This window comes from Amblyomma americanum, chromosome 10 (assembly GCF_052857255.1).
Source record: "Amblyomma americanum isolate KBUSLIRL-KWMA chromosome 10, ASM5285725v1, whole genome shotgun sequence".
Classification (NCBI taxonomy): Eukaryota; Metazoa; Arthropoda; class Arachnida; order Ixodida; family Ixodidae; genus Amblyomma; species Amblyomma americanum.
Window position 1 is genome coordinate 25154750 of NC_135506.1, and position 20283 is coordinate 25175032.

The 20283-nt window shown below is 43.9% G+C and overlaps 1 protein-coding gene across 1 annotated transcript in view; it reads right to left on the reverse strand.

Annotated features, from left to right (window-relative positions):
- Positions 1-18964, reverse strand: part of Taf2 (TATA-box binding protein associated factor 2) — a 38718-nt gene extending 19754 nt beyond the window's left edge. The window contains exons 1-22 of the mRNA XM_077641988.1: positions 18783-18964; positions 18588-18642; positions 18179-18251; positions 17746-17836; positions 17465-17583; positions 17292-17389; positions 16760-16803; positions 14447-14641; positions 13641-13743; positions 12480-12598; positions 10623-10736; positions 9473-9572; positions 8618-8818; positions 7354-7446; positions 6476-6537; positions 5858-5975; positions 5332-5441; positions 4919-4984; positions 4081-4213; positions 2995-3114; positions 1298-1438; positions 919-1029 (exon numbers count right to left, since the gene is read on the reverse strand). Of these exons, the coding sequence (XP_077498114.1) occupies positions 919-1029; positions 1298-1438; positions 2995-3114; positions 4081-4213; positions 4919-4984; positions 5332-5441; positions 5858-5975; positions 6476-6537; positions 7354-7446; positions 8618-8818; positions 9473-9572; positions 10623-10736; positions 12480-12598; positions 13641-13743; positions 14447-14641; positions 16760-16803; positions 17292-17389; positions 17465-17583; positions 17746-17836; positions 18179-18251; positions 18588-18642; positions 18783-18844 (2328 nt within the window). The 5' untranslated portion in view covers positions 18845-18964. The remainder of the gene's footprint in view (positions 1-918; positions 1030-1297; positions 1439-2994; positions 3115-4080; positions 4214-4918; positions 4985-5331; positions 5442-5857; positions 5976-6475; positions 6538-7353; positions 7447-8617; positions 8819-9472; positions 9573-10622; positions 10737-12479; positions 12599-13640; positions 13744-14446; positions 14642-16759; positions 16804-17291; positions 17390-17464; positions 17584-17745; positions 17837-18178; positions 18252-18587; positions 18643-18782) is intronic.
- Between the last annotated feature and the right edge of the window lie 1319 nt (positions 18965-20283).

Here is a 20283-nt window from a genome sequence, read left to right on the forward strand (position 1 = left end):
CTCTTTTTTCCTTTTTTCTTAACGATGAGTTCGTATCGCTGCAGATCCTGAGGTGACAAACCCATGAGCCCAACACTATACACTTGAGGAATAAATTATGTAATACCAGGTGTCAACATGCTTTATCAGAAGACCACTGAAGCTCTCTTTATACACAAAAATACACGCAAACAAAAATGACCACATGCTATTTTTCACCCCGTTAAAGGCGCAGACTCCCATCTGCTCCGTCTGTGTATTAACATAACCGGCACATATTCTTCAACTGCATGCTTGTACAGTTACTCTCAGTAGTGCCGTACACCATGACTGTTAGAACTAATTACCCTTGAACTAGGAACTAAAGAGCTTGTTGGAAAACTTTGCTGTCTGTGATTAAATAAAAATAGCTTCAATTCTAACCATCATGCTTGCTCTGTGTTAACTCAATACACCATAAAAACGCCTGCACACAATACATGCATTGTTCCTAAGATTTCAGTGCTTAAAATCAGGGCCTCATGTGAAACAGGGATCAAACAGTCTTCAACTCTGCATAAAATTTCCAGTTTTATGGATGGCTCAGAAGATGCCAACCTCTAAGAGAAGTAACCGAGAAAGATTTGTTTCACAGGAAAGGAAAACCAGTGACACTGAATAAACACGCAGCACAAAGCAAAAAGTAATTTTCTGCGAAATCAATGTTTTTTTCATCACATTACGCATGGATTACAATTTATGTTTCCTTATTTTCTGTTACAGGCCAAGCCCTTGCATTATATTCAGGTTGGCATAATACGCGAGATCTTACGGTACATTAAATGTTGCAATGCACACATGTTAAGTGTGATTAAGGTAAACTTCAGTCATGCCATTCATTGAGCACTAAGTAAAATATTTGGTACTTGAATCAAACACTTCTGGCCCCAATTCACTGACCTTATTCTTGCTATTCTCGTTGTACTTGAAGAGATCAAAAAGAAACTTCATGACCTCGGGCGGACAGATGCCATGGATAGTTCTTAGGCCTGCCATGGCCACTGGGACAGCCTGGGATGAAATGCATGCCACCGTTAAAAAGAAAGAAGGACAATAGAGAAAACTTGAGGTTTACAATGGCAGTAGGATGTCGACTTACGCTTACCATACCGGCTATTACCAATACCGTGGCATCAAACGCGCAAGGCTATCACTGCTCTTACGACTGCTAAGCATCGAAAACATATTTTTTTTTTCTAATTTGAAGAGTCAAGTGAAAGGAGCGAAGAAAAAAAAATGTACAAAAATTACTGCATAGCAGCAAGTTTCATCACCGTACCTTTTGCAGGAAGTAATGCTGGAAGTTGGAGAAGTTGTTCTGCCTGATGATGTGCGGACACGAGTGCGAGCCAAACATCTTCCTGAAGATGGTCATCATCGCTGGCGGCCCTGCCCATGTTGACACCATGTGGTTGGCCACCTGCCAAATGAGGATGCAAGGCTCACGACGACGTCACAACCCGCCGTTCATCACGACACGGCCAACAAAGCCAGCTCTTCAAAATCACTACACGGCCGACAAAGCCAGCTTATACACTCTAAAACACAGAGGAGTAAAAATGGACTAAGCTGTCCTTTTACGCCCTTTTTGGTGTTGACATCACGAGTTTTAATCGAGTGTGGGAAAGATTTTTAAACTGAATTTTCTCGGCTATGAATGCATCTCTTGCTCTGAGACAAATGTCGACATAACCGGAAAGAACCGGAGAGTCAATTTTCACAAAGAATAAAAACTGGCTGTTCTTGGCCTCAGTGCCTTTTAAGGGAAAAAAAAGCCTGATGCAAAACCATGGCAGAAGCACCAAAGGTGAATTTCAGCGACCCAAAGCCAAGCTTTCAACTCCCCAAAGCAGTTTTGATCACTTAAATAAGAAAACCATAAAAATTTAGCTTCATCAAAAACAATGTGACTGCATTTTAATGAGGCCACAAAACTTAAAACGCAGATGAATGAATATTTTTTTTTTGTGGTTTGAGGCACCCCCTTTAGCAAAAAGCCTTCCCTGAAACATGGTCAGCTGTTACTACACCAAGAGAAAACTACCAGCCACCGAGACTGACGAAAAGACGATTTCATCTCTTGTACAAGATATGACAAGCACATTTCTAAAGCGTGCTTTTATCTTCACGGGACTGCTGGCCACTTACGTGTCAGTCACAAATTGCATTCAGTGCAAGCTTGATTCATCAAAAACTAGTTCACAAGGATTCCCCACGAAGCGACTCAAACCTCAATCATTACAGAACACAGATTTAGCTTTCCACTTACGGAATGCCCGCCTAAATATCACTGAGCCGGAAATTGCCATGTATGTTGATATTTCGGTAATCACTTAAAAGTACGTACTGCACATTCCCATACCAATACAACTTTTACAGAATAAAATGCCACATCAATATTTCTTTTTGCCTTACAGTAGGACTCTTCACCACTTCCAATGTTACTTGTGCACTTCCTTATGATGGCACGTGTGCCGAGAGTAGACTCAGGGAAGCGTGCGACATGAAGTCTTCGTACCAACTGATTTGTTCTTTGTTCGCAGGCCCCTTTCTCCTCCCTGAGGCGCAGAGGAAGGGAAAGAATCTGTCGGTTGGCGCAATGGCAGCATTGCACAATGGGAGCTCACCACACTCGGGAGCAATGGGAGGTTGCCACGCTCGCGGTAAATACGTAAGCCACAATAACATCTATGGCTTCTTCGTGAAAGGCAGCTCACATACAGTGGTACACCCTAAACTGGAGCGCGCTCGTGTTGCCTACGAACGCAGAAATTGTTCTGCGTTATTCACAGCCTCAGCCTGAGACAGAACGAGTGAGGCTGTTCTTGGCAGCAGGAAAGTGCAGCTATTGCACAATGCAACAGATGCAACTTCAGCATGACAGATACAACTTTAGCTGTTAGTTTGGCATGTATGGAATACCTCATGCACTTGCCAGGCAAGCAAACAAAAACAGAAATGAACGCAGAGGCGCACCTGGCGGAGGCAGAATGCGGCAGCACACCGGACCCTGTAGAAGCAGTGCTCGTTCTCGATGGTGTCCGTCAGTGCAAGTCGAGTCGGCGGTGTGGGAAACTTGGACAGGGCTTCGATTGCCTAGTTAGAGCAATGCAGAACAAATCAGTTTTCACTTTCCTGGTACCGAGGACAGCACTCGTCAAACGCTTCATAAAATAGGATCTAATTATGGCACTCAAAGATTGCAATTAAGCACGGAGTAAGGATGCTGGCACTTGGATCTGAAACACAAATTACTACACATAAAGAAAAGTGGCCAAAGAAGTCCAGTGATGAACGTTCCACGCAACATACTTGAATCATAAATGTGCACACATAACTCGACTTCTGGGCAAATAATGGGAAGGACTAGAAGTGATCTGTTTAAGTTGTACAGCTAATCCCGGAACTGGCATGGCCTCGATTTCCAGGGGGGGGCCAATGACAAGCAAAGTCTTGTCATCATGCAAGAACGCTGCAAGGTGTTGCCTGTGCCAGAGCATCAGGATCAGGACAAACAGAGCTCTCAGCAAGCAACCCATCACACTTACCTCTGCCACCAGTTTGTTCAAGATACCACAGCTATGAAAATCACTCCAGTGACGCTTCTTATAATTACAACTTGTGAACATCGAAAGGCCTTGAAAACTGGTTGTGCGTTTACCTGCCTTTCCTCCATTAAGGAAGCAAAGGAAATCAAGAGACCGAAGCTGGATGTAATGACTTGGACGCAGTATCAACACAACGACGGGGCAGACCCTTGAATAACTGTTGCACTCAGGAGGGCACACAGTGTTGAGCTGCTGGGTAAATTTAACTAAAGGAAAGAGTTTGAACCTTCCCTTATACCAGCACCAGAGGTAGACTGCCAGGAACTGCCTCGGCAAAATACTTTTCAAAGAAAACTGAACCTGACCAAACAATACTGCAACCACCCCTTGCTGCAATATTCCAGCGAGCAAAACAAACAGGAGTTGGCAAAGTGGAGACAGTGCCTCCTAATTATGCCGCCCCTAACATTTTTACGAACAGGCTTGTCTTTCCGCCAAATGACTAAACACTGACCTCGATTTGAGATGTGACATCCCGCTCATAGCGCAGCTGGTACTGCCACTGGTAGTCGGGCTGGAGGAACACCACCTGCCTCAGAAGCAGCATGTCGGGGTCTATCCGTATCCACAGCACCGGAGAGTCAGCACTGCATGAAGGATGCGGTAAGTTGGCAATGACACATCGTAACGTCTGACTCCCTAGTCTTGTCATAAGGGTTGGAGCAGGAGTAGAAATGAGAGAACGAGTGCCACAACTCCGGCATTCTGTCAATGGGAGTCATTAGAATTCGAGTAACAGGAATTTCTTTAACGGAAGACAAAGGAGACCTGTGTCCAATTCTTGTTCCCAGTAAAAAATCAATTCCATGTCTCTTTCCTGATATTTTAGCATTTTTCTGGCACCGAAAAATGCATTTACTGCTATGAAAATTGGCATGGCATGGCATGGTATGTGGAATTTGACGTCCCAGAGCTGCACATGAGGCATTGGGAAACCATAGTGAAAAACTCCGGAATAATTTAGACCACTTTAGGTGCTTTAACGTGCGCTGACAGCACATAGGCATGGCATTTATTGCATTGCGCCTCCATGAAAATGCGGCCGCCGTGGCTGGGGTTGAACCTCGCCTCTCCGGCTCAGTAGCCAAGCGCCCTAACTTTTGTCTCTACACATCTGCAGCCAGACAAAGACTTTTAGAAACACACTTTACTGCAATGTCAAGTGAAACACTGATCACACATAAACAGCACAGAGGCATGCAAGTTGACCATCCCTTATATGTGCATGGGCATCTAGAAGCAAAATCAAGCACTGTACACGCAAAGGTAGCTGAAATCACAAGACGACTTACTCCATGGCACTAAGGTCCATGTCCACTTCTTCGCCAGTGCACAGGGGGATTTTCTTTTTCTTGTTCCTGTTGCAGACAAATAGGAAGGAGAAAGAAGAAGAAAAATGTACGGCGCTCTGCAAATCCAACACACTGCTTCATGCACACCACGAATCAGAATTCACCTCCTCACAAATTTTTCAGGAAGCACGTAGTATATATTAGTTCATGTTCCTTGGGTGAAAAGAGTATCGACAATTATGTTTGGAGAAGTAGATGAAAAAAGAAGCAGGAGGATAAAGGAGGAAAATGATTTGTTCTCTTAGCTGGCTAGTATACAACACTGATGTGCAAGAGGCCTCAATTTGTGAAAATATAATGCAAGAACAGTTGTGTCACCGTACGCTCGAGTTTACCAAAGCAAACGCACTCACCTCCTGCTCTTCGAGTGGCAAGTGATGTCATGCTTGGTGGCGTTCTCCTCAATCTGCAGATTGTGCTTGAAAGTTCCATCCAGTTCCTGTATGGTGACGGTCAGGGGACCCTGAAAGATCAGAAAAGAAAAAAAAATTAAGACATCAATACTCCCTTGGGTGGATTCCCAAGACTGCATTCAAAAGTTCTGTAAAAACTGCTGGAGTTTTAGTGAGTCCTCTAGTCTATTTTTCTTTTTTAACAGCTAGATCACAATGTCATGGCAGCAGATTAACACAATGCTCAACCACGAGCTTCGACTGAGTAGCCTATGGGACAACCAATATACACGAATTAAAAACATGAAGCTCTGCAAGCTTACATACTTTGTAAGAGCTTCCTGATTACATGTTGAAGGCAAAAAAAAGAAAGAAAACGAAACGAGCAACAGGATAAAATTACATATCGTAAGTATGAAAACTGCACAAAGCAACATGCCGTAATAATATTAAATATACCGAGGCTACAACCACAATCGCTACCTACCACATATTTCTTGATGCCGAGAGATTGTGTGTCTGTCTGCTTGATCTCGAGCTCCACCGTATTGCGTTTCCGGTTGAAGACAAACGTGCCGTTGAACTTGGCGTGCCCTCCTTGCCGTCTGTGCTCACAAGTGGCGGGTCAAGGCAAAACAAACCACCACACGGTCGTACTCTGCATGCATCCACCGAGCTAAGAAAGCAGCACTGTATGTTCAAAAAGTTTGTTACTTCAGCTAGGTGAATAAAAACCTTCTCGATGTGAAATAATAACTTAAATAAAGCAAAAAAAGCTGCAGTATTTTTGTAGCACCTAAACATATTCCCCCAGACCCTTGCAGCAATAAGAGCTGTTAAAACGCTTAGTATGCAGGCTCTGTAGAACCGAAAGCCATTGCCAGTCAGTGCTAGATGGCAAGTGCACAATGATAGTTAACGAAACCAGATGATTAATTACCTTATAGTATGCAAAAACATTTCTCATCAGCTACTGCAAGAGCAACGAGTGATAGAATCCACTGATTCAGACATCTGACTCGGCTAACGAGATGGACCAATAAAAAAGAAATGAGCCGTGGGCAGGAACTCCAAGCTACTAGGACACAATGAGGTAAAAGGATACACCCACTGCTCCAGGAAGGTTTTGATGTCTTTTCCGGTGACTATAAAGATGGCTTTCTGGAACTGCAAAGACAACAAATACATGAAACACACAAATAGATCCAGAAACAACATACTCAATGCAATACTAAGCAAGGGGCCCTCAACTATAGTAACCATAATGGTTTTCAAAAGGACCTGAGGAGCACTTTGTGTCTTGTTCTCTGTCCCTTCAGGCCTAATATGCGCACAAAATAATAGCACACAGATGCACGGCCCCTACGAAAGTGTCCAAAATCAAACAATGCCTGGATGTGCAGTGAAACAGCCTGTCATCACAGTAATTACAGTGCTAAGATTAATCCCAAAACAAAGCAGGTGAAGCACAGCAGAGGTGAGAGTTGAGGCATGCACAGATTTAGGTGCTTGGGAAATCCCAAAAGCACTCCGAGGAACCCGTCCATTCAGCTGCACCCAATCTGAAAAACTCCTGCATTAAATGGATAAGAGTGCATTTTAACCAAGGTTGTACAGAATGACTGTTCCTTATTTTGTGCCAGTAAAGAGCACGAAGTAGTGGGCCTTTGACATCTAACAAACTCAAGGAAAGTCCATTCTTCTCAAATGCCTTTCTACCAGCGCGACTGCTTCATGTTCAAACACACCTTAACACCGCACTTCTCCACAAAGACAGCATGATCACCATCACTGGCCTCGCACAGAGTGGAAAGCTGCACAAGCAGAGTTTTAGCATAGCTGGACAGCCGGGCGACCAAATATGGTAAAATCCTGCCGTTGCTATTGTTGTCATACTTACTTAGCTGCCATTTGGTCGTAACTTAGTTAGCCTTTTTACTGCATGACGGTGCTAGAACTCGGTAGTGCCAAAACTGCACTCACACTGTTGGTGGAAAGGAGCATGTTGTGCCACATGTTGGAGGTGACCTTTTGCTGTGCTGCTGAACTGGCCAGGGAGAGAAGCTTGTTGAACACCTGCAAGGTAAGCAGTTGCATAGCACAAGCACACGCTGTAGGCTTACTGACAACCCTGGGCCATGCTAAAAAACTATGCTCCATGTGCCACTCATAGCGCTGACAGTGCCTCAGAGCACCTAGAATGTGGTATTCTAAGGTGATGTATCGGTTTAGGCAGCAAAAAGAAAAGTAAAAGTGACAGTGGAACACTGAAAGGAGCTCTGAAAGGGGCTCTAATAAAGTTGCGGTTTGCCTGTGATGTCAGCGTCACGAATATCCACCAGCACAAATTTTTTGGACGTGTTTTGTAGAAGCCAAATTATCTGCAGTTAAAATTTGAAATTCAGTGTCTTAGCTCCTTTCCCTCTCCTCTCGTTATTTTTTGCATGCTGAAAGGTCGGCGCACCTCGGCTGGCCCCACCACAGGGGGCGGAGCTTCCTGACCCGCCGGAGATACGCCACCTATTGGCCGCGACCTTGGTAGCTGCCTGGCGTCTGAAAGAATCTAACCAATAGCCATCTCTGAACTGGTATACTCAGAAGCAGTGCGACGGAGGAGGGTGCAAGCATAAAAAGTCGCCGGAAAGGACTCGCAGACTTTCGCACAGGATTGTGAGTTTTCTGCTGCATGTAGAAGTGTAATACTTGGATCAGGTGTTCATGACAACCCAATGCAATGATTGAGCGAGTTGATGCATTGTCCTTCGGAAGGTGTTTCAGAGCCCCTTTAAATGACTTAACTCGCTCAACAAAATCTTAGCAAATGACAGGCAAAACAAGTCCATATTCATCTGCATATTCCGCCTGTCAGTCACCCTCTAGTGACCCCCTAGGGCGAACAGTATAGATTGATTCATTAATGTATTCATTAATCAATTCATTTGTTCATTATTTGATTCACTTCATAACTTACTGATTCTTTGATTGATTTTTGCTAAAAACTTTTTACTACTACAGTCCTTGTTCGCGTACAATGCAAGTGATAAAGGTGGCCCCGAGCAACATTTCTCTCGCACTGCTGAAGCATCTGTGTGCAAGGTAAACACGCTGGTTATGTGTTACCACTGAAGCTTCCTTGAAACATGAAAGGGTTTTTCGGAGAGGTGGCTTTCCAATGCACAAGCGTATTCTCAAACCTTACTTCAAGACACACTGGAGTCTAACAGACCGCCAAGACCGTCACACGTACCTGCAGCAACAGCTCTCTCCCGATGCGATCTTCCAGCATCCGAATCACGAGGTGAGACTTGGCGCGTAACATCTCGGCGTACTTGGGTGACACGGTGTGCAGATTGGTGACCGGAAAGTGGAACGGGACGTTGTCGCACGCGCTCGGGTCCAGGATGATGCCACCTGCTTCCTGCTCGTAGGCTGTCACTTCCTTCAGTTGCTGTCATGTGGGGGGAGGTGTGGATACAATCCGATATTACAGCAAACCCTGTCCAGCAATTAAACACTGCTGCCTTGAATTGGCAACAGAAAAAAAAGGTTGCCCATTCAAGACAGTAAAGACAGAATGAAAAAAATGAGCATTCACAATGTGGCATGGGTATTGTGCAAGAAGTTTAATGGGTCACATAATTAATTATTGGTCACACAAGTCTCATGATCCGTAACTGATCACATGAGTCACTGGAAATAAAGGATGATGCTAAATGTAAAAAAAAAAAAAACAATACCATGGGGAGCCTATTCCCCATGATATATACAAAACACCTTTATGTGCAATGTTGATGTTACAATTCAATGTTCAATAAATATACCTCAGTCATTCCATTTTTACTACTAAAGGCTATGGGCTCAACACCTATATTCAGGATGTTTTTTAGCGCACCCATGACAGGCCTGGAAACAGACCCAATACCGAGCTTTGCTATAAAATACAATTTCATTTCATCACGCCTGCTTGTCAGCTCCTGCTCATTGCTGCCAACAAGCATGCCATGCATGAAATGTACTTGCCCCGAAGGGTCAAGTTTATAACAATGGCACTGAAAACAAATTTCCTAACAACTACTTCAGGCCTTATATGAAACTGGCTCACCTTATGAACTGAAAACCTGTACTCATTGTTCCCAAATGCTTTCTTGTTGTACTGACCACCCAGGTATGCTGAAATCCCTTTCGGCAACCATGAGTCGGCCCTGCAAGGGACATTTCTTGAAAAACGCAACAATAACTTCGACCGCTTCAAACAGAAGCAAATCAAAAAGAAACTTAATGAATGAAAAGCAGTGCGCGAATCAAATATCAAATTTGGTTTTGGTTTTATAGGGCCTAATGCCCCACAACAACTAAGGCTATGGGGACGCAATAGTGGAGGGCTCCGGATAATTTTGACCACCTGCAGTTCTTTAACAAACACTGACATCGCACAGTACAGGGGCCTCTAGCATTTCGCCTCCATCAAAATGCAACCGCCATGGCTGGTATCCAACCCGCGTCTTTAAGGCCAGTAAGCCGAGCACCATAACCACTGACTCACCACAGCGGAAAATTTCCCAGAGTGCACATTATACTACAACAACAATTATTATTATTGCCAGTACAAACAATATAAGGATTCAACATGAGGTATCAAGCACCAGCACACAAAGATCCTCCTTCTCTGCGATTACGTCAATGCCGATTACTGCGATTACGTCAATGCATTTTTTAATGCGGGTCTCGGAGGAGGCTAGGCAGCACTGCTGTTCACTACCAACTAGTGATCATGGAGTAATTTTTTTTTTTATCACTGATGTCATGAGCTTGAATCAAGTGGTAGGAAAAAAACATTTCTATCTATAAATGCCATTTTCGCATTCTTTTGCTGCCAAAGAGGCATCAGCACATCCACAAAGGGCGAAACAATCAATTTATACTAAGAAGAAAAAATATGATGGAACTGTACTCCAGCTCCTTCCTTTCTTTTTCGTATAAATCACTCCTGATAATTGCAAGAAACAATCCTCGGTATAAACCGCAGTGCGGCCATCCATGACACCCCATTCGAAATTTTTATACATATATGCACAGCAGTGGAGCGGTACAAACTGCATCAACGCCATGGCCCCACAGCCCCAGAAACGATATGATATGAATATGCTACGATGAATGCGGTGAATTCAATCTACTACATGACACGCTGCTGAAACAGGCAGAAATACGCAATCAAAACATGAAAGAGATAAATATTTTTTTTTAAAACCCACCAGGTGTGCATAGCAATGAAGCAGCCAAAGAACTGCTCAGCCACAGCCTTGGCCATGATCTTGCGAGAATTGTACGCCTCGTCAATAATATGCTTTGAGTGTAGTAAGTTGACGCTATAAAGAGACAACAAGCACACAAACATAATCACAACACTGTATGCCTTTTGCGAAGATGTCCAAAAATGTTATTCCTGTTGACTGAGTAAGCTCACAAGCATCGTTCAAAGCAACATGAAGAAGTCACATCGAGTAAAAGTATTTGCTGCTCTGGCTTGCAGGTCAGTGTGAAAGTGTGCAGTCTGCTGTGATACCCCACTTTTAGCTTCAGCATATACCGTATTTACGCGATTGTAAGTTGACTCGAATGTAAGTTGACCCCTCCCCCCCAATCACATTTCCGAAAAATAAAAAAAGCTTCCGAGGTTGTTTAAGCTTGCCTTTGAATAGTTGAACGTGGCTGCCATTTATCGCCAACCGCTATTGACTGCCGCGCGCGGGCGTGCCCGTGGGCACATTGCAAAACGAAAATGTATTAGTCACTGGACTACTCGTCCACACTTGCGCCAGCGTCCTCAATAGCGCTGCCGTCGTGATCACTGCTGCGGTCACTCAGCCCGTCGTTCACCTTGTCGTCCAGCGAAATCCTGCACTTCGCAATCAGCCACATCACGACATTGCTTGGAACAGCTGAAAATTTTCCTCGCAGCAACTGCCGCACCTGTATCACCCACTGCGAACGTCAAACTTGCGGCCCGGCGTGCGGCTGTTCGTTTCTTCAGCGTGAAAAATGGCAGCCATCTTGAATGTAGCTGTGAACGAGCACCAATCGCTTGCCGGACCTGGAGCACAAATGATGACTGACGAAGCACTACTTAAAAACTTGTGAAACGCGGCCGGCAGTAGTCAAATGCGTCAGAGCCAAATAAAAACTACGCATGAATGGTGTCGGCTCTTCCATCGGCTACCGACACTCCCCGGCAACGTTGCCGTTCCGAGTGGGGGCGCCGCCTCGATTGAAACAGCGGCCCTTCCATCAACTATCAACACTCCCTTGAGCACCGAGCGCGCATTTGAAAGTAAAAAGAAAACTTGTTGGACGCTTGAGCTTCCCTTAGAACGTGGTTGCGTTATTGGGACGCCACCGCTTATCAGCAACCGCAGCCAGCAGCCACGTGTGGGGTGCCAGTTTGCTGTTTATCGATAGCCGCCATCGGCCGCCACCCATGTGCGCGGGGAGGTGGATGCCAGTTCTGCGCGTTGACACAGCAGCTGCTCAAGGTCAGCTCCAAGAGCGATGTGTCAGAGCCACGCAGCAAAAATACAACCACGCTGTAGCACGCCTGATATCTCGTTTGTCTCACCTTTACTTATAGTGCGATGTTTTTGTTTCGGTTGTAAGTCGATCCCCCCCACTTCGGATTTTCAAATTTTAAAAACTAGGTCAACTTACAATTGTGTAAATACGGTACACCACCAGTTACACGAATGGCTGGTGACATAGGGGAGCTCAGAGAAAGACAGCTACCGCAGCTTTCAAGAAACTCAGATGTGGCTGTAATCAAACAATAGCAATTGTAATTTTACTGACATCAGAATAAGATCAGCTGAAAAGTGTAATTTCCTATGCACAGCAGCGACCATTAAGAGTAATCTGAACAGACAGTTCCACAGGCTCCCCTTTCTTTCGCCTATGAAAGGCACCAGCCGAACAAAACTCGGCAGGTTTTTCAAAAACAACCATTGCTCGCTCAAGTAATAGGTGTTACTAGGCCACAAGAAAGGTTGATGGCAAAAAAGCAACAAAAGGAAGCAATATAAGTCACTAACACACAGGCTCACAAATAAGAGAAAAGTTACCTCAATATAGTCATGGTTGCGTATGGGTCCGCATCAACGTAGGCCTCGGCAACAAACACTTGCTTGTAGCATGAGTAGGGATACCGACTGGAGAGCAGCTCCTCATAGAACTCAAAAGCCTTGAATACAAAGGAAGAGAGATCGCAGAATTAGGTAAGTACACCCGCTGTGAAGAGCTCGGGGAATGAGACTCTGCCGAAATAATTCAATTTCTTTGCATTTTGGTCGCATTGCTTAAGGGGACAGAACAGTGAATTTTAACCGCCCTGTTTTTTTCGCCGCAACGGAAAGCTTCCTGCCTAAGGCGCTCAATTCTGCAATGGTTTTGTTAGAAACAGAGTAGACAATTTTCACCAAGAATTTTTCACTCAGTGTGTGTGCCCGTTTTATATATCACAAAGCTGCAAACCGCGACCAACGAAAGCGATGGCGATTGCACGCTGGCAGAAGTGATGTACCAAACACTCATAAATCTCACCCCCCGAGACAGTAATTAAGGCATTGGGAACGCCGAGAAATCAATAAAGAAAAAATTCAGACATAGAACAGGTGAACTTCTTTCAATGCCCTGCGAGAGCATTTAATGTGTGTAAAGTATCTCCATCATTGCTTTCTTCGTCATTATCATGGCCTGTGTGCCTTTAACTGAAGTGAATACAAATAGTGCACAGGTTGCTTAAGTACCTCTACAACAACGAAGATGGCTAAAAATGGAAGAACAAAAAGAAAACAGTTAAACATGAAGCAAATTCCAGCCTTCAAAGACAGATAAAACACAACTTCAAATTAAGGAAGTTTTCAAGTGAAGTTGGAGAAATTCGACTCCAAATGATTATGCATGCTGAGTGCCACAAGAGGCAAATGACTATGTGCCACAAAAAAGCTGCAGCTAACTTTCGATTAAGACATGGCACTATTTCTCTTAAGGATTAACCTAGTAGTTATGTTAATAATACCAACCTGTCCTCCTCTAGCTTAAGCATTCACTTAAAAGCCAACATATTTCTTTAACATTATGACAAGCGAGACCTGGGTCATCGTTGTTCTGGCCTTCCTTGTGTGGGCTCATTCAATCAATCAGACATGACCTTCTCTGCATGTGCTATATGGGGCTAATGAAATGTGAGCACAAAAATAATAACTAATGGAGAATATAAATACCTCATGGAGGAAATTGGTGCACTGCTTGAGGAGGGGCAACAGGTGTGGAAGGCAAAAGTGCGTCACCTCATGCATCTGAGGATCCACAAAGATCTCAAAAGGTCTGCCAAGAAAAAAAAAAAGAGAGAAATGTGTGCAGGGTATTTCGCACTCACTGTTCACCATCTCAAGTCTGCAAATGAGGGAACCACATGTGGAATCCATCGTACTGGTCGCCTTGACCTGACACACTGTTTTCGCACAGCATTACGGCAGTGAAGAAAATAGGCTGAATGCAGCGAATGCTTCCTACCTCTGGGCAACAAGGTATGCATATAAGGGTGTCAGACATGTACAAATGAGCGAAAATGTATGGGGGAGGAATGCGCATAAAGGGGGCAGCCAAGGAGTTCCGTAATCTGTCATCGGCAACATTTGAAACAGTTGTGGAGTAGAGACATTATGGCTGGATAGAAGAGAAAAAATTGAAAGCAAGAGATACAAAATCATAGGGCCTATCAAAAGACAGAAATAAAGAGAGAAGCACAGCAGAGAAGAAAATCTGGAAAACAAAAAAAAAGATAAATAAAAGAGGCCAGTACACACAGTAGTACAGCTGGCACCTCCTGCTGACAAGAATGCTAACAGAAGTGTGAATTTATCATGCATGAAACACTGAGGCTTAATATCTTTTGGTTCAGCTTAATTCTCGATGTTTCATTAGTGTTTCAAGTGACTGCTCAGGATAATTAATATGCAGCACTGCTGGAAAATGCAATGCAAAAGTGAAAGGAGAAGTGGAAGCTTAGAGTTCGGTAGTAGCTCACCCAACAGCCAGGGCTATTTTGGGAGCCGACGTAGGGGTCGAGAGGTTGTAGTGGAAGGTCTTCTTCCGCATGTCCGATGTGTAAACAGTCTCCACAAGGTCCCCGCAAGACACCGCAATCATGTTCGAGTCCACCGTAAACTCCATCTTCCAGGTGCAGGGGTCTGCATACGAGTCTATGCACGGGAACCACAGCCTGCATGCGGCAGAACAAAACCTTTTTCTGTTTTTCTGTGTTTGCACTGGGTGTTGACAACCCCAGCACAAACTGACAGCAGTGTACTGGATGACCATTGAATCCAAATGAAGGGCTTTGATAAGTCTGCTTTTAACACAGAAACATCTGACATCAAGAAACAACTCTCACAGTTTCAAAGCTCTATGTTCCATAATAAAATCCATGTTACTGTACATCTTCATCCACACATTTAAAGGGCAGGTGAAGAGGTTTTAGAGTTCGACGACCTTAAAGGGGTAGAACGTGTGAAACTTGTTGGTAACGCCTGCGAAGTATTTTTGCGCCAGGATTTGAAACTGTGACGTAATCGCAGAATAAATCCGCATTGGTCGTTAAACTTCTCTGCAGTGCGCAGCGATGGGCAAAGGCCGCAACGATGACGTCACATAGGGTGGCGCTGTGTTTCCAGCTTATAAACGGTTGTTTCAAGGAAGTAAGCCAACAGCGCCAAGGGTGAAGCCCACGAAGCATTGTGTGGCAGTGTTGGAAGGCTAACTGCAGCTCGTGGGCGAAGGTAGCGGACATTTGAAATTTCGGCAACAATGACGTCACCACGAGTTTCTCCGCACTTCTCTACCGTACTGAGCAGAAGCCTGACTATTGCTGCTGTTTTAATTGGCGATTATGTCACTATTTTAAATGCTGGTGAAAAAAATACTTGGCATGCTCTAACATATGTTCTGGGATGTCCATGTAAATACGTAACATCATTTCTCGAATTTCAAGGACCGTGGGTATACTGGCTAAATTCAAATATTTCTTACCTCCTGCTGTTAAACTTCATTTGTTTAATTCGTTATGTCTAACGCGAATTACTGTTTTGTTGTTTGGGGTAACACTACATTTACAAATTTAAATCAAAATCACACTCTACAAAAGAAAGCCGTTCGATTCATCGCAGGTGTTGAGCCAAATACACACACCAGAAGACTTTTCACGAAGTTCCAAATACTTTCCTTACATAGCCTTTATTATTTTACCTTAGCCAGAAGGTATAAACAAGATCTTCATAGCGAGGAAGCCCTTATTCCACTCCTAGCAACCTTAAGTTTAAAAGAAGGTAGGCTGACATCTCGGTCGCCAGAAACTTGGAAGGTTCCTTTTTTACGTACACATTTTAGCCGTCAAATGTTAGAATGTGCCTTCCATCGCACAGCCATAATATCAATTTAGAAAATATTAGCATGTCAATGTTGAAGACTTTTTTTGTGTCACAATAGAGATGGTACCTTCACTAAGAATTGTACAATGATGATGTATCTCTTTTTTTTTTTCTATCCTGTGTATATGTATTGTGCTTATGCAATCTTGCAACATGAAAATGCAATATTTTTATTTTATTATGTTATCTTCAGTTCATGCAGTGACTTTGCACATCCATTTTCTGTATAAAGTTTGTCCTGAAAATTAAGCACTATATATGCAAATATGTTGTACAAGCGCTGAATGCCTTGTACACAGGCACTTGAACCTCGTCAAGTAAACTATCTTTCACATTTGTTCGAGCCCCTGCCGTTATGACGGAAATAAAATCAAATCGAATCAAATAAAACTTGAAGCTTCATAGATTCGAATTCTTGAAGAACCTCAAATTCTCAAAAAACCATTTCACCTTCTCTTTAAGTTCCATCTATATATTAATTCAATTTTGTCAGAGTTTTAAGATAATGCTGCAGTAGAACCAGGTAATGGGTTTTGAAAAATTCAAGTTGCTAAGAATTTATTGCTGCGACACTTCTTAAAAGTTAGCTCAAATTATTTCTGCTTAAATGCATCTAATATGCAAAATTCTTCCAGACATTCCTGTTTTATGATAAGAATAGACTATCAATAAAACATTTGAAGACTTAAGGCACTAAAGCATTTTTTTTGGTCACAAAAACTTCTGTCCTAGCATGAAAACCAGCAAATTCATTTGTCAGGAAACACATTTTCATGCTGCCATGCATATTACATAACAGTAAACAAAGTTGACGAAACCTTTTAATTCTTGCTTATGTGGTGCTGCACAAGAACATTTTTTCCAAATAAAATGAGATGAAGCACAGTGCATTGATGCAAAAAACAAAAACTTACCTTGAAGAGTTTTCATGCCCATAGGTGAACATGTGAACACCACGCTGCAAAAAATGTCATGGAGTAAAGTTATAGTGAATAACACAGTGAAAAGGACAACCCTCATCCCTTACAATTCAAGAACAAAGATGTCGCCATGATAGCCTAAGGCTCACATATTTTGAGCTGTTGTTGCTGGTGGAGGAGACAAGTTATTAATGGGCACTTCAAAGTCTGAAAGGCTCCTTACATTTCTTTATACTTGATCCTATTATTTAAGCACCTTTATTTCACCTCGTACTGGCTGCCACTGATACAGAAAATCAATGTGATGAACATAATATTGGAAAGCTTAATTTACATCACTGTGTGCCTTCTGAATGTTGCAAGTGCATTGGGGTTTAATACATCATTTTGAGTTAGGAGGTTGTGTACATCGATAAGTCAGCAATTGCTGTCAATGATCATGAGCCCTAACTCTACTGACTGTGCTGTTTAATCAAAACATTCAAATGCATCAGAGAGCGTTGACAAAGATATGGTTGAGCCCTACCTCAGCAAGAGTTCCCTCGCATTCAGGAACCACGAAATGAATTCCGCCCTGTGGTTTTTCCAAGGAGAATTCCACACTGACCCGCAAGGGTTTTCCTTCTGCAGTGGAGAGACATCAAAAGCGGCTTTGATGTATCCCATAATCACTGCAGTCTAAAATGCGACCTCGCTCACCTTGGACAAAGTGAGATGCTTCGGATGGAATTCTGACCGACAACTCTCCATTCCCATAACCAGGGTCGACTGACCTGACAGCAGCCATGTGAGCTGCTGAGAAGGTGTCGATGTTCCTTCTATTGAAGAAAAGCAAAGCAAGGTGGCATTCAATCAGAGCACAGGCATTTCGCAATGCAATGCCGAACGCCAACATGGTGAGAAATTCTGCCCAACGCATTCGCTACATAACATTTTCTCACAGTGGGCTTCTAGGAGATGGTGACTGGTAACACACATACTGCTTGTTTTCCCCTGGACATATGTCCAACGTTGGGTCGTTGTATTGGAAGGCACACTCTACTTGATCGTTGATCCGGATCCGGTAGACGCGTATTTGGCAGTTAAGGAGTAAACATGTCACTCTATATAATGCTCTGATCCACAGCATGCTCTACACTAACGCTAGCGCAACAGAAAAGAGTGACAGCGTCTTCGGTGCATGCAGCCAAGGCAAAGCATCCGCACCAAACAAGCAAGTTGGATCCAAGTCCTTACGTTTCATTACTAGATTTTCAAAGCGAACCGTTGCTTGCGAAACCTCATAACCCCAACGTATACAATGTGCAGACTCGGTTCCCGTTCGGCGCCCGCCATCTGAAAGAATAGCGACCTTCAGAAAAGTTCAGGAATTAATAAATCACGAGAGGCACCAGGCACCAATCGGAAGGATATGACTCTGTTTGCAGTTGATCCTGATCCATCGTAGGTCGGACTTGGTGGGTATCAGAGTCAACTCGACAAAGCCCTGTCAAAAAAAGGTACAAAGCAGATATGAAGTGTTATGTGCGATTACTGAACATCGTACCCATCGATTAACGGGACAAACATAGAGAGAGAGGTGTATGTGCCTGAAGAGATCGCCGTAGTTGGGTTTCATAAAGAATACTTCAAGATCGATTCCCAGAGGGCAGAAAAGAAAAACAACACCTTGGAGGTTTGATATGTCTAGATCGTTTTCCGGAAGCACAAATTCGCGGTGTATAAAAGGCTATATTTTATACGTGTTTATGGAAAAGGCGTCACAACAACACGCTTCGCGAGAGCAGACGGCAAACGAGAGAAGAAATGCAGTTTCACTCACGATTAGCGACTGTCGCTGAAAGTTTATGCTTGTGATGCAGAGCACCTGATGGGACGTGAACATAAAAACACGCACGTCAGTCTAAACTTGCAATCAAGAGCCACTAGATCGTGGTCATTCAGTGAAACAAAAATATTCCGCGATTTTGACAACGGCAACAGGCTGGTTGCTCAGAGGGGGGAAACGTGTACTTATAATTTGTACAGTCGTTGGTGTTCGTGAGGTTTCTCTATTTTCTTTATCTTGACAGGCGTCATGCTATCTTTCGGGCACTCGCTAAAGCGTCGACAACGTATCGCTACATGAAACAACAGCTAGGAATCAGTGCAAAGTGGCATTGCTCCAGCGCGGCGCAGCACCAGAACGCTGCCATCTTGAAAAACGCCTGATGTCTACATCGATCCTGATGTCAACCGTCCATATCGATGCGAGTGTACTCTTGATACTCTAGTACACTGTAGCGAGCACAACTAGTGTTTTCTTTCCAGGTGCAGGACATGATCATGCTTACAGCAGCAGGAACTCTCTTATCTTTATCACAAAAACAGAAATAAAAATGAGCTCCTGACCTCGCGGTTGGCGGCTTGGCGTAGAACTCGAGACAGCGTGCGTAGAAGAGAGAGCACTGCAAAGCGAAACCGCTTAGGGTGCCTGAATGCCTCAACGGCGGCGCTGGCATTGAGGCACCCTAAAATAATAATAATAATAATTGGTTTTTTGGGGAAAGGAAATGGCGCAGTATCTGTCTCATATATCGTTGGACACCTGAACCGCGCCGTAAGGGAAGGGATAAGGGAGGGAGTGAAAGAAGAAAGGAAGAAAGAGGTGCCGTAGTGGAGGGCTCCGGAATAATTTCGACCACCTGGGGATCTTTAACGTGCACTGACATCGCACAGCACACGGGCGCCTTAGCGTTTTTCCTCCATAAAAACGCAGCCGCCGCGGTCGGGTTCGAACCCGGGAACTCCGGATCAGTAGTCGAGCGCCCTAACCACTGAGCCACCGCGGCGGGTCACCCTAAAACCACAGAAAGCCTATTCGGTACATGTTTATTGCCGTACGTGATGGCCTTGATAGCTAGCCGTCACATGCACGCCAAGAAAGAGCCGTCGCATGAGCTCGGTAGAGCGACAGCTAGTTCGTTATATCAAGGTCAACCGGATATCATTACTCATGTAGTTTACAAATGCAGAAGCTTCAATGGGGACGGCGTTGGGGAATTAGAACCTTCGTAATGGCGTGGAATTCGCTATATGGAGGTTTGTTTCATCCAGGTTTAACTTATATTACTGTTGATTGTAGAGCTCTGGATGGATATTTAGACTGATCAGCTTTTTACAAAAAAAAAAAAACGTTTCATCATAATGTGCAACTGCCGTGTTATTCCACAGGCATTGTTAGAAAAGTGAAGACTTTTTAGATGAAAGCGAAAGAAAGCACAAATTCCACAAACAGCACACCGCACTCTTGGAAGGCGACTCCAGGCCTCCTATATATATACTCATGAAACTGAAACATATATGGACTGACATTTGCTGCACCGGGTACACCATATTCTGCGTGCATTGGACTGCTGTATACTGGAGAAAAATGTGGATTAGCACAGCTAATCCAGGATATACAAATCGAAAGCTGCCGGCGTTCATTGGCGTTGCCGTTGACAACTTGATTTCTAGACGCCGATGATATTGAGGAA